General features: G+C 34.2%; 1 protein-coding gene across 1 annotated transcript in view; it reads left to right on the top strand.

Moving 5' to 3' along the window:
- The window catches only part of EDEM3 (ER degradation enhancing alpha-mannosidase like protein 3), a gene marked incomplete at its 3' end in the record, with an annotated part of 53693 nt that overhangs the window by 19303 nt on the left and 19053 nt on the right, over positions 1-15337 (top strand). The window contains exons 5-8 of the mRNA XM_024750871.1: positions 2698-2810; positions 3997-4150; positions 7661-7795; positions 10516-10621. Coding sequence (XP_024606639.1) covers positions 2698-2810; positions 3997-4150; positions 7661-7795; positions 10516-10621 — 508 coding nt within the window. The remainder of the gene's footprint in view (positions 1-2697; positions 2811-3996; positions 4151-7660; positions 7796-10515; positions 10622-15337) is intronic.

The following is a 15337-nucleotide window of genomic DNA, read 5'->3' as shown; positions in this document are numbered from 1 at the left end:
AGTTACTCTGATTTAATTTTCCTGGAGTGGGACTGGGCATTATTATTTATTCCTCTAAAGCTTCTTCTTGCTTATAAAATTCAGCCATGGTTGAGAAGACCTTTTTTGTTGAGAAGACCGTGGTTGTTTAGACCTTTTTAGCTGTATCAGGGTTTTGAAAGTTGTGACTTCATTTTTCAGAGATTAAAGGAATGTGAACCATGTTATAATGGCTATGAGAACGAGAGAGAATATTGTGTACCTTATTTTTGGTTTAGTGGTCTTATTTTTGGTATAGTGTTCTGCTGTAATAGAAGAGAAAAAGATAAACAAGTATCCCAGGAGGCACAAATTACCACCCTGGGAGAAACTAAGTGGTGTTATTTATTTATAAGTATAGCTGGATGATGCACATCAGCTCAATCTTGATATGGTAGGGTGAGTGAGGAGCAGTAGCTGTGTATTAGGAAAGACCATAGGTGGACTTAAGTTTGTTTCTCATTCTGTCATCTTGGCTTTATCCTTATATACAGTAGGTTCTCCATCATCTCTCTGTAAGCTCTTATTGATTTTTATGAACATGGACCTCAGATATTCTCTGTATTTTTAAAATTTTTATCAGAAATGAAGGAGAAAATGTGGTTCTAGGCTGCCTAACTTTCCTATATTTAGAAACCTATTGGTCTCTAATTGAGCAGCCATTATTATAAAGGTTCTGTTCTGCTTTGAAGTTATACCACTTCGACATTGGTTCTCAAAATATGATTCCAGCACCACCAGCATCAGCATCACTTGGCAGCTAGTTAGAAATGCAAATTGTAGGGCCTCATCCCAGACATTATTGAATCAGAAAGTCTGGGAGTACGGCCCAGCAGTCTGTTTTTTTAACAAGCTTCCAGATGATTCTAACGTATGCTAAACTTTGAGAACCACTGTGTAATAATGCAGTGCTTTTTAAACTTCAGTGTACTACAAGTCATCTGGGGATCTTGCTAAAATAAAATGCAGATTGTGATCCAGTAGACTGAAGATGGGGCCCAAGGACATGTGTTTCTAGTAACTTGCCACTTGGTGGTGCTGTTGCTGCTGGTTCGTGGACCACACTTTCAGTAATGTTTGGTGTAACTTGAGTTCTAACTCCTCGCAGCCGGGAGTACCAAGAAGTGATCACCTAATATTGATATGTGACCTTGGCCAAATTATTTAGCTTCTCTGGGCCCCTGTTTTCACTTCAGAAGGACCTAGATTAGATATCTAAGATATCTATCAATAGATATCTATTTAAACAGAAGTAGTAGAAGAAATTAAAGTAGTTTAGAAGTTGTTTCCTACGTTTAGAAGGAAAGTTATCTTGTACATTTTATCAATACAACGATTAATATTTCTAATTTACTTTGTGATCTTTTTTTTAGATGTTGGGGGTAGGAGTTTATTAATTAATTAATTAATTTTTGCTGTGTTGGGTCTTCGTTTCTGTGCAAGAGCTTTCTCTTGTTGTGGCAAGCGGGGGCCACTCACTATCGCGGCCTCTCTTGTTGCGGAGCACAGTCTCCAGACGCGCAGGCTCAGTAGTTGTGGCTCACGGGCCTAGTTGCTCCGCGACATGTGGGATCCTCCCAGACCAGGGCTCGAACCCGTGTCCCCTGCATTAGCAGGCAGATTCTCAACCACTGTGCCACCAGGGAAGCCCCTGTGATCATTTTTTGATTTGTGGTTTGTTTATTTGAAAATCTTAGAGGACATATCACTTGGGACAGGATGCAACCTTATTGTTTTTATTTTGGTCATACCATAATATGTTAAGTAGAACTTCTCTTGTCATAGTTTGATCTTTCAATTTAAACTCTTGTTCATAATTCTAGCCATCTAGTTTCTATTGATTGTAATGAAGTCAAGCACTAAAACTTTAAATTTACCACTAAATTCAACATGGCCATGAAATCTACAGAAAGAAAGATATTGAACAAATTAAAGATAATGAGTTCTTAACTTAGGATTGTAGACCCTCATGGTAATAATGGTAATAATAGTAATGATATCAAGCACTTAACTAAGTCAGGTGCTCTACTAAAAGTACTTTACATACATTACCTCATTTAGGAAAACAAACCTATGAGAGTAGGTGTTCCCGCTTTTTGTAGATGAAGGAATAGGCTCAGAGATAGAAGTAAGAACCACAATTCAAATCAGGGCTTGGTCTTGACCCCAACATTGCACTGCCTCCTTAGTTAGGGGCTGCGGCATCCATGGGGTGAAGACGGCAAGTGGTGTATGATTTAGGATCAGTTGAAGGATGTGCTTTCTTCTGAGACTAAGCAACTTTTTAAATGATGTTTGGTGAATAGGGTGGTTTTTGTTTTGTTTTGTTTTGACTTGGAAGCCAAATCCCAGTAGAGCTCACCTCTTGTAGCTCTAAGTCATGGGTCATACACACCAGCTAACAGTTCAGATGATGATTGTTTTAAAGTCCTAGTGATATTTCAGTGTGTCTGAAAAAAGAAGTGTGTCTAAATAAAGATTCCTTGCAATATAAGCATTTAATTTTTTTCAGTTTTCGATAGTATCACATTTTTATAATAGGTTTAAGAGAAAAGTTTTTTGTATGTGTTACTTTTTAGAGTCTTAAGGTATTAACTTGCTATTAGCAGCTCATTTTGAGGGTATTTCTCTATGTCTTGGTCAAAAAGGACTTTGTTTTCAATAATTTTCTTCTCCTAGGTATTAAATAAAACTAAAGAATTTGAAGATGCGGTGAGAAAAGTTTTAAGAGATGTTAATTTAGATAATGATGTAGTTGTATCAGTCTTTGAAACAAACATCAGAGTTCTTGGGTAAGTATGTGAGACACTAAAGCTCTAATTTTAATAACAGAAAAGCCAAGGGTACACTCTTTATTTCTTGATGGTAATAAAGCAAGAAATTTCTTATGTTTAAAAGATAAAAGTTGGGGTATTATAAAACACAGAGGCTGTGGGATGACCCTGCATTATATGAGGCACAGAGAGCAACAGGCTTTGGGAATAGTTGTAGACTCAAATCAAAGGCAATCTTTGTTTGTTGTTAAAAAATGACTGACTATAGGTCGAATATTTGAGTATTAGCTACGTCGCAGGTTTTTCGCCAGATTATCTAGTTTACTAAGCTTAAGCAGCACCTCTTCGAGCCAAATGAAACTGAATTTATAGGATTACCTTTGAACTAAACAGTTTGAAATATTCTTGGAACACAGGAATTACAGGATTTATTAATTCACGTTTCAACATGTAGTTTTATATTTAATGGTTACTTTTGTGTTATTGTAACTCATTTCCTTTTTCAGACAAAGTGAATCTATTCAGTTAAATTTAAGAAATAGCTTTGTAGGTTTTCACAGAGTGTATTAGTCTATTACATTTAATACAGAGTGGGGAGTTGTTTTTTTTTTAATGTTATGCTAAGAGTCAGAGATTTCATGATACTATAATTAAATTTAAAATTTCTTAAAATCAAATCTGTTAAATTTGTTAAGCTAAATGATTTCTAGGATTTTTTTTTTTTTTTTTTTGCGGTACACGGGCCTCTCACTGCTGTGGCCTCTCCCGTTGCGGAGCACAGACTCCAGACGCGCAGGCTCAGCGGCCATGGCTCTTAGGCCCAGCCGCTCCGCGGCATGTGGGATCCCCCTGGACCGGGGCACGAACCCGCATCCCCTGCATCGGCAGGCGGACTCTCAACCACTGCGCCACCAGGGAAGCCCAGGATGTTTTTTATTTTAAGAAAATTTAAGGTATTTAAGAATGCCAAACACTTTACAACAAATAAAACATCTGATTTTTTTTTTTTTTTTTTTTTTTTTTAATACTGGCTATGTAATATGGTTTGCCACAAAATGAGTAGCCAGAGTTAGGGAAAAAGTTAAGTTTTTCTGTGATCTTTGCTTATGTACTCTAAATTGTTGATAAGATACCCACATCTTTTTAGGTGATGATGTTTAAGTATCTGTACAATGTGGCTAATGTTTCACCTCTGTGATTTTAGGGGTCTTTTGGGTGGACACTCATTGGCCATCATGCTGAAAGAAAAAGGCGAGTACATGCAGTGGTACAATGATGAACTTCTCCAAATGGCAAAGCAATTGGGTTACAAACTTTTACCAGCTTTCAATACTACCAGTGGCCTTCCTTATCCAAGAGTAAGTAATTCTGAAAAATATGGCAGTCTTTGTATACTTCTTCACTATTGTAAAAAAATCAATTTTTGTGATCCAGCCATTGTTCCTCACCTGCTTGAGGCTGGAAAAAAAATTCTTCAAGCTATATAAGAAATTTATATTGACATTTCAGTTAGTTTGCATTTGAATGGTGTGAGAATTTAGATTAGTTAAAGCCTTTTATGTGTCATTGCATAACACAATAGATTATGCTGCAGAAGGAAGAAACAGATGCCAGACTGGAATTTGGGCACAGAATTATTTGTGCAGGAGATACGGTGGAAGCGTAAGAGTAGGTGTTAACTCTCCAGAGGAGAGGGTATAAAGAGAATATAGAACAGAGAGGAATGAGGAGGAAGTAGAGCAGTGAAAAAGAGATTGTTCGGAGACTGAGGAGGAGAACCACAAAGTAGTGTAAGGTATTATAAATTCTTAAAAAGAGAGTTTCAAAAGGAGATGTTCCAGCAAACATTAGGAGAATTAGGTGCAAACAGAGCCTTGAAGGATATAACGTGGCAGAATAAAGGGGGAAGAGGGATTCAAAGTAGGTGAAAGTATAGGACCATTCATTTTGAGATTTCCTCTATGTTGGTAGTTAAAGACAGTTGGCAGCAGAGTCAGTTGAGGGAGTTTTGTTGTTTTCTCCCCAAGAAAATTGTATATTTAAGGCAGAGGGAAAGAAGCCATTGAGATGGAAAGAACGCTCTCCTGGTATATTTCATTCTTTTTTTTTTTTTTAAACATCTTTATTGGGGTATAATTGCTTTACAATGGTGCGTTAGTTTCTGCTTTATAACAAAGTGAATCAGTTATACATATACATATGTTCCCAAATGTCTTCCCTCTTGCGTCTCCCTCCCTCCCACTCTCCCTATCCCACCCCTCCAGGCTGTCACAAAGCACCAAGCTAATATCCCTGTGCCTTGCGGCTGCTTCCCCCTAGCTATCTACCTTACTACGTTTGTTAGTGTGTATATTTCATTCTTTATTAACACTATTACTCTTTCCCTCTTATCCAGGCCAGACACCTCAGCCATTACCAAGCTCTATTAATTTTTTTCTCTTCCTACTGCTGCTATGCTTGTTGAAACTAATATAATTTTATTCCTAAGCTATTATAAATACCTATTTTACTCTTTTCTCTCTGGTTTTTGCTTCAGAGACTTAAAAAATTAATCTTACTAAAACATAACTTTTATCAAATTACACTACTCTCAGAATTTTACTGACTCTGCCTGTTGCACTGAATGTCCTTTAGCTTTCAGGTTTCTTTATGGTTTGGCAATAGACTTTCTTTCTGAAGTTCTTTCATACCCCATACTCCAATGAAATGAATGTCCCATTTCAGCCAAAATAATCTTATTTGTGTTCCCCAAAGCACCTAGGGATTTTTTGTTTTTGTTTTTGTTTTCATTTCCATGCCTTTTGGCTTGCTGGAGTAACTTCTCTACCAATATAAATAAGACTCATTTCCTCCATCAAGAAATCTCTGACTGGAGATCCAGCATGATATAGCGTGCTTTTCAAATTGGGAGGTCACAGCTCATTCGTTTACCCATTGATTTAGTGGATCGTGACCAACACCATTTTTTTTTTTTTTTAAGAAACAGACTAGTATTAAATTTCTTATTTAAATTTCTAGTTTGTGATATTTTTAAACAGCTCTTCTTTGAATATCCTTATATACATCTTTTTAATTTATTTCTCCCTTAGGATAAATTACTAGAAGAGGAAATAATAAGTCATAAAACAGGGAGAGCTTTTTAAGGCTTTGTGTACTTACTGATCAGTTGCTCTCCAGAAAGGTTCTACTTTTATACTTCCTGTGTTGTGTAAAAGTGCATGTGTCCTACTGCTGCCCACACTGTATATTATCATTCTTTTGCCAATTTAAGGAGGAAAAAAATGGAAACATGTTCTAATTTGAAATTTCTTTGCTTGTGTGGTTTAAAATTTGAAATTTCTTTGCTTATTAGTGTGGTTTAAACTTGTTAATCGTTTTGTTTTCTTAGCATATTAAAATTGAAAGCAAAGTTATTTTAAACCATCTGATGTTTATTTAATTAAATTTACTTTTAGTAAATATATTTAGTTTTTGTTATAAATGGAGGCACTGAATTTTGAAGAATCCGGCATGTCTTCACTTTTGCCATAACATGAGAAGCAGACAAGAAATTGAAACAGAAGCTACTAAGAGCACTATAGTAAAACAAAGAAAATTGTATTATTTTCTTATCCTCTGAAGTATCAAGAAAATTTTTTTTTATGAAACTCAATTTATCTTTTTTTATTTTTTTATTTTTTAACATCTTTACTGGGGTATAATTGCTTTACAATAGTGTGTTAGTTTCTGCTTTATAACAAAGTAAATCAGTTATACATATACATATGTTCCCATATCTCTTCCCTCTTGCATCTTCCTCCCTCCCACCTTCCCTATCCCACCCCTCCAGGTGATCACAAAGCAGCGAGCTGATATCCCTGTGCTATGCGGCTGCTTCCCACTAGCTATCTACCTTACATTTGGTAGTGTATATATGTCCATCCCTCTCTCTCGCTTTGTCACAGCTCACCCTTCCTCCTCCCCATATCCTCAAGTCCGTTCTCCAGTAGTCAATGTTGATTCTTCTCAAGAAAATTTTAAAGATTACTTTTTTAGAAGAGGACTACAGGTAGAATATAACTGCCTTCCCATCCTTTCTTAAACACGCTTAGGAAATACTTCTTTTGCTCATGAAAATCTGTACAATCAACCTCTCGGAAATGAATATATAATTGATAGCATTTGCATTAATGGGTTTAACTCAGAAGTGTTTGCTGGATAGAAATGCTACTGTAATTGTCAATAGTCATTTTTAAAACTCACATAAAACCTTAGAGCTAGTTTCTGGTCAGGTTGGTTTTGGTTAATCCAGGTTTATATTGTGGTATTATTTGGCTGGCTGAAAAATTTTTCTTTGTGTTATTTGTTAGTCTATCAGCAAGGTAATATACTCTGTATTTCAAAATTATTTAAACCTGTAAATAAAATTTTAATCTCCTTTTAAATATATACTATAACTTAATTAGGTTTTTCTCTGTGAAAGACTATTTAATATAGTACTGCTTTTTCACAAATTCTCAATTAAACCTAATTTCTTTTAGGACTGGTATGGTTTCCTATTCTGGTACTAACTAGTTCAAACTGTCCAGAGAACAGGATTGTAATAGAAGGTATTTCCTCTGTGTAATTATTATAATGATATTGAATTTTGATATCATTGAGGAAGGAGCTAAGTGAAAACTTATTTATCCCATGAATATTATGTGCTTAGAATGTACTTCCCTAGATGTTAATTGGGTCACAGTGATCATCAGATAAAATTTCAGTGTTTAGTTATTTTATCAGTTATTTTCATGACTTGATTAAAAGTCTTGATTGAAAAATGGTTTCTTATCCAGAAGTCATTATCTCTTGATAATTGCTAATGATAATCTTCTGATTTTATTTAGATTAATTTAAAGTTTGGTATCAGAAAACCAGAAGCTCGGACAGGAACTGAAACAGATACCTGTACAGCTTGTGCAGGTACCTTGATCCTTGAGTTTGCTGCTTTAAGTCGATTCACAGGAGCAACGATATTTGAGGTTTGCTTTTCATAGTCTTTGATTTCCTGGGTATTGGGCATAACTAACTTTATAGCTTTTCTTCATTGATCAAGTATTAAGATAATGAACTGGATGATTTCTGTTATTGTAGTGAACTTTTTGTCTAAGTTCCAGCACATAGTTTTTAATTTTGAAAAACATAGAAGTTATATGAAGTACAACTTTGCTTTTTGTTCACGAACTATAAAGTAAATTTTTAGATTTATTCTTGCAAAATGTTTTAGCCATATTACCTATATGAAATTTGATATCACAAATGTCTTCCATGAAATACTATCTGTGTTTTATTGTTAGACTTCTAGATGGTCTATTTCATTTCTGAAAACTTCACTTATCTTCTAAAACATAGTGAAATATTTGCACTTAAGTCTCATTGAATTAGTTTTTTGCACTTAAGTCTCATCTGTAAGTTTGTTTACTCCAAGGGGAAATATTATTCATCATCCAAAGACTTAATATCCCCCAAATAGTTTGTTATGGACTAGGTATGTCTTGCAGTTTTAATTTTAGCTAATTGTTGAACCATGTCATTGGAGTGCAATAGTAACAGCCAATTTTTAAAACATATAACTTAGAAGAATTTCTTTTTTTTCTTTTTTTTCTTTTTTTTTTTTTGCGGTACTTGGCCTCTCACTGTTGTGGCCTCTCCCGTTGCGGAGCACAGGCTCAGGACGCACAGGCTCAGCAGCCATGGCTCATGGGCCCAGCTGCTCTGCGGCATGTGGGATCTTCCCGGACCGGGGCACGAACCCGTGTCCCCTGCATCGGCAGGCGGACTCTCAACCACCGCGCCACCAGGGAAGGCCTAGAAGAATTTTTTAAAGTTCAGCAAATGGTACACATAGAACAATCAGAAATAGGGACTATATACTAGCATTAGAGACCTTGGATCTGAGTGTAAATAAAACAAGTTAAATGGTCTTTGTGTGGTTGTATGTTCAAAGTATCTTAAGGACAAGTTTATCTTGTTTGGTTTAATTTTTGTTCTCTAACTTGCTGACTGATATTTTCCCTTCATTTACAAAAATATCATTTTTGCATACTTTCTAATTTAATTTGACCTACAGACTCTGAGATACTGATGCATTTACACGTGAGCAAAGTGAGGTTCAAAGATATTTGACTAAAGGGTGAATGAGTGGAACCAGAATTAGAATCCATGCCTTTCTGAATTCAAAGCCCAACCTTTTTTCACTGGGTTATTTTATATTTTAAAACTGTGATTTTTCTTTAACTTCTTGAATATACAGTGATTTATTATGAGAGAAGCAACCTAATGCAGTTGACAGAGACTCAAGCTAATACAGGGCTGGTAAACTACAGTCTGAGGTGAAATCCAGCCACTGCCTGTTTTTGTAAATGAAGTTTTATTAGAACACAGCCATGCTCATTTATTTATTTTTGTCTGTGGCTGTATTTTATGCTACAGTGGCAGAGTTGAGTAATTGTGACAGTGACTGAATGGCCCATAATGCCTGAAGTATTTACTGTCTGGCCCCTGTCAGAAAAAAAGGTTGTTGACTTTTTGGTCTAATATATTGCTATTTAAAGAGATCTGAATTCTCCTATTAGTTGTCCTATAATTCAGTTTTAAACTTTTGTTAATTCTTTGATTTCACTGGGCCTCTTTCCTTAGCTATAAGATAGGAATAGGGAAATGTAATCTTTATGAAACTTTCCAGCTCTGAAATTATACCATTAAGTAAAGTTGCAATCTGCTTTGTTTAAAAAATTCAGCATAAATAGTCAAGAATTAAGACTATTTTACATCCTATTCTTCAATCTGCAGAGTGACAAATTGGTTTAATGATTTCTTTTATAGAAGTACTTCTGCAATGCTGAGTAGATTCATGCTCTGAAATTAATTTTAACTTAGAAACTCTTTTGTACATGTTCTTTGCTTTTGTTTTGTAACATCTTTTCATCCAAAGCCAAGAATTTGACCAGAAATAATTTTAATTTAGTGTCTAAGCGACAAAAATAAATGAAAAAAGAAGAGAAAAATATTATTATAAGGTTATAATTTTGGTATTGTCAAATGAATACTAGTTGATTTACTTACTCTTCACTAATGAAGTTGCTGGCTGTTTAAAATGTAGGATTTGAAATGTCTCTTCTGTTTCAAAGATGGCATACCAACTTTGAAATTCTCTTCCAGTTTTGTAAATTAGAGTATCTAAGGAGATTTTTACTTTGCATTTGAAAGATAGAAATTGAGTCTGCCTGCCGATGGAGGGGATGTGGGTTCGTGCCCTGGTCTGGGAGGACCCTGCATGCCGCGGAGCGGCTGGGCCTGTGAGCCATGGCCGCTGGGCCTGCGCACCGCAAAAAAAAATAATAAAAAAAAATAAAAGATAGAAATTATTTTAATAAGTTAATTTAATTATGCCAGTTCTTTTTACTTTAATAATACATGTGTGTGAATGCAAACCTGTACTACAAGAGTAGATGAACAAGGATGGTCTCAAAGTGAGATCATTGGCACTAAATAGCATTTTTAGAGTCATTCTTTTTAACTAAACTCAATTGGCTGAAAAAGCCAGTAGTTTTGACTTGCAAGGAAATTTAATGTATGTTATAAGTATCTTTGGAATTTTTCTTAATCCTTGAAATATACTATGGGCCTTTGATTTTTGTTTCGTTTCCTGTTTGCCAAAGATATGCAATTCTTCAAGTATGCTTTTCTTTTTTTATTATAGGAATATGCAAGAAAAGCTCTTGATTTTCTCTGGGAGAAAAGACAGCGAAGTAGTAATTTAGTGGGCGTGACTATAAATATTCATACTGGAGATTGGGTACGAAAAGGTATGTAAGTTGGGCTTTTCAAATTAAGCCTTGACATCCTCAAAATGGTTGGGAAATAAAGGATTTTTATTTGTTAAAATAGTCTTTATGACAGTATAAAGCATAGTTTCTCAACAAGATTGCTAGAATTTTAACCAGTGTAGCCAAATTTTCTTCCTTGGTGCCAAATAATAATAGCACACTTAATCTAGATGGCTAAGTGTACTATTTTATGCCTTATAGCATTATAGATGAAACAATAGAACTAATTTCTTTGAAGATTAGAGGATCAGAATGCCTCAGCCATCTCATATCAAGGTGTAATTAAGTGGAAATCTGTATTTAATAATATTATCACCAACACTTATGTTTTTTCTTCCTACCTCCAGAAATAGTATATAGCGTGGTAGCTAAGATCATAGACCCTGGATTCATATTGTTGGAATTGAAGCCATGTGATCTGGGGCAAGTTATTTAACCTCTGTGTGCCTCTGTATCTGTAAAATGAGGATAATAGTACTTACTTCATAGAGTTATTATGATTTTTGTTTTGTTTTTTTATATAATCTTTATTGGAATATAGTTGATTTACAATGTTGTGTTAGTTTCTGCTATACATCAAAGTGAATCAGTTAGAATTATGATTAAATGAGTTAATGTAAAGAACTTATAACAGTGCCTGGCATATGTTACACTTACTATGAAGTAAGTGCTCACGATGTTAGTTCCTTTGATTAATAATTTCACTTTTGGGAATCTAGCCTGAGGAAACAATATAAAAGGTAGAAAATCATTTGTTCCCAAAGATGTTAATCACATAAAATTATTTGTAGTAGTGGAAAACTTGGAAACAGTCTAAGTGATCATCAGTAAAGAATAACATCAGTGTTTGAGAATTATTTCGCATCAGTGTTGAAACAGTAAGTTTTTAAATTGAATTGGATCAGGGGACAAAGCATATAACAATGTTTTATGAATAAACAGGATGTAAGATCATATAAAAAATATTTTATCTTTATAAGACACCCCTATAAAACAGGCATAGACAAATGGAAATATACTAGACTTTTCCTAATGAGATTTGATTGTCTAATTTACACATTTCTCTGTTTTCCTAAAGGCTTATGTTATATATAAAATAAAAAATAACTGCATGTATTTAAATGAATGAAAATGATATAAATATTAATTTGAACATATTAAAATTATTGCCTCTATTCACTAATAGAGGCAATATTTTCTAAATTTTTCAAAGTGTTATCTAAATGGTCCCTTCCTGAAACTGATCTGAATCCTGGCTTCAGAATTTTATAATTTCTTTTCTTAATTCTTATTTCACTCTCCTCATTGGCCCATGCATGGCCTATTTTATTTAGTCATTTTTAATAATGTAGTAACCACCCACAGATGGACCATCCATTATAAAAGCAACTAACTTGATAACATACTACTTCTGCATATGGTCCTTGACTCTCCATACCTCTGTAATCTCATACCTCTGTCTCTAACTGAAATAACCATCATTCTGATATTGTATTGACCATTCCCTTGCTTTCCTTTTAGTACAGTTTTATTGCATCTATATTCCTTAAAAATATATTTTTTGTTTTGATTTTAACTTATAAAATGGCATCATGTCATATGAGACATTTTGAGACTTTTCACTTAAAATTATATTGCTAAAATTCTTGCACATTGTTGCATGTAGTTCTTTCTTTTTTGACTGCTGCATAATATTTTATTGTGTGAATAAACCATTATTTATGAGCATTTAGATTGTTTCTACGATTTTACTCTTGTGAACCCTAGTGCCGCCGTGAATATTTTTGTTTCTTCTGTTATACGTGTATAAACGTTTCTTTTGTCTGTATATCTAGGAGTAGAATTTTTAGGTCATAGGATAAGTTAAAGTTCAACTTCAGGAGACATGTCAAATTGTTTTCTAAAGTTGTTTCACCACTTTACACTTTCACCTGCAACATAAAAGAGATCCTGTGGATCAGCATCCTCTCCCAACACTTTGCATTGTCATACTCAAAGATTTTGCCAATCAAATGGGTGTACAAATGATTTCCCATAGTGGTTAGATTTGTATTTCTTTGATCACCAATGATGTTGAACACTTCTTCGTATTTATTGGCTATATATGTTTCCTTTTTTTTTTTTTTTAATGTGGATGTTCTTATATATTGTCCATTTTCTATTGGGTTACTTGTGCTTTTAAAAAATATTATTGATATTATATGATACTTATGATCTATGTGATACCTATACCTTTGAAATTTATTAAGGTTATCATTTTGCCCTAGAACATGGTCAGCTTTCACTTGTGCTTAAGAAAAAATATATATTTTTTCTAATTGTTGGTTAAAAAATTCTATATATGTCAGTTTGTTCAGTTAATAATGTGCAGGTCCTTGCTGATTTTCTGTTTGCTTGACATATCAAGAATTAAAGAAGGTAGATAAAATTTCTGACAATGATTGTAGACCTGTTAGTATCTCCTTGTAGTTGTATTTTTGCTTTATATATTGGGTGCATCCATTTAAAATTGCTGTCTCTTCTTAGTTGAACCTTTCATCCTTATGCAGTGACCATCTCTAATAATACTGTGTTAAAGTCTATTTAATATGTTGGTAGTGCAGCTACATTGGCTTTATTTTGCTTAATATTTGCCTGATAAGTCTTTTTCTGTCCTTTTACTTTCAATTTTTGCAGGTGCTCATGCCATAAGTGTAGCTTCTGTAAAATTTATAGATTTTACAGATTTACTGACAAAAATCCATTTGTCAGTCTTTGTCTTTTAATTGGTAAATTTAGTCCATTCATGTTTATTGGTATTTTTAATATATTTGGGTTTATTTATACTACCTTTTTATTTCAGTGTGTCTCACCTTTTCTGTTTCCTTTTAATCCTTTTGTTTTTAATTGAAAGCTATATTTACCTTCTAGTGAGACATGAACTTTAGCATGCTCTCCCATCCTTTTGTTTCCCTCTGTTCCAACCCTCATCCTCTGTTATGTTGATATCATATAGATATTTAGTTCTTTCTGATTATGAATGTTTTCTTTTTTTTCTTTTGGTCTTAGTGCTGCCCCCTCCCTCTTTCTTTAAAGATAATAAACTTTAACCAGGTATTTTGTCGCCTGTACTTTGTATATTTCTTGCAGCATCTCTTAGATTTGCCTCTCTTCTTACATAAGTATTTATCCCAAACTGTTTTCAGTAGCTTTTAATAGCTTCTGAGGCCTTACATGTCTAACAGTAATTTTATTATGCTTTCATATTTGAGAGACTGTTAGGCTGTAAATAATTTTCTGTTCAAGTTCTTTTCTTTCAAGTCTTTGAAAATATAACTCTATTGTTTTCTTACATCCTGTTAAAAAATCTGTTATTCTGATTTTTATGCCCTTATTTGTGATCTTTTTCTCTGGAAAATTAAGAATATCAACGACAAAGAGAAATTTCTGAAAATGTCACAATAATTTTATGTGTAGAATTTTCTTTATCTCCCCTTTTGGTATTCTGTGGGCCCTTTCAATTTCAAATCTGTGTTTTTAATTGCTGAAAGTTGATCTTTTTTTAAAAGTTATTTTATCTCTTTCATTTTTATTTATCTCTTTTTGCAATTCCTTTTATTACATGCAGTCTTATAGTTTGCTAATTTGTTCCTCAGCTGTATCCTAGATGCCATGCATCGCATCTATTATGGAATTTTGTTACATTTTTATTCCATAATTTCTTCTCAATTAATGATTTATTTTCTTCTCCTTTTGTGTTGCTGATATCTTCCCTATCTCTTTAGTGTGTTTATTAGACTAATTTTATTCTTTTCATTTATTTATTAATTTTTACCTCTTTATTGCAGTATAATTGCTTTACAATGGTGTGTTAGTTTCTGCTTTATAACAAAGTAAATCAGTTATACATATGTTCCCATATCTCTTCCCTCTTGGATCTTCCTCCCTTCCACCCTCCCTATCCCACCCCTCTAGGTGGTCACAAAGCACCGAGCTGATCTCCCTGTGCTATGTGGCTGCTTCCCACTAGCTATCTATTTTACGTTTGGTAGTATATATATGTCCATGCCACTCTCTCGCTTTGTCACAGCTTATCCTTCTCCCTCCCCATATCTTCAAGTCCATTCTCTAGTAGGTCTGTGTCTTTACTCCTGTCTTACCCCTACGTTCTTAATGACATTTTTTTCCCTTAAATTCCATATATGTGTCTTAGCATACGGTATTTGTCTTTCTTTTTCTGACTTATTTCACTCTGTATGACAGACTCTAGGTCCATCCACCTCATTACAAATAGCTCAATTTCATTTCTTTTTATGGCTGAGTAATATTCCATTGTATATATGTGCCACATCTTCTTTATCCATTCATCCAATAATGGACACGTAGGTTGTTTCCATCTCCGGGCTCTTGTAAATACAGCTGCAATGCACATTTTCATACATGACTCTTTTTGAATTATGGTTTTCTCAGGGTATATGCCCAGTAGTGGGATCGCTGGGTCATATGGTAGTTCTATTTGTAGTTTTTTAACAAACCTCCATACTGTTCTCCATAGTGGCTGTACCAATTCACATTCCCACCAACAATGCAAGAGTGTTCCCTTTTCTCCACACCCTCTCCAGCATTTATTGTTTCTAGATTTTTTGATGATGGCCATTCTGACTGGTGTGAGATGATATCTCATTGTAGTTTTGATTTGCATTTCTCTAATGATTA

This window comes from Neophocaena asiaeorientalis, unplaced genomic scaffold, assembly GCF_003031525.2.
Source record: "Neophocaena asiaeorientalis asiaeorientalis breed wild unplaced genomic scaffold, Neophocaena_asiaeorientalis_V1.1 scaffold67, whole genome shotgun sequence".
In the NCBI taxonomy this organism is placed as follows: domain Eukaryota; kingdom Metazoa; phylum Chordata; class Mammalia; order Artiodactyla; family Phocoenidae; genus Neophocaena; species Neophocaena asiaeorientalis.
The sequence above is the reverse complement of the archived record's forward strand: the minus strand, read 5'-3'. Positions and strand labels throughout refer to the sequence as shown.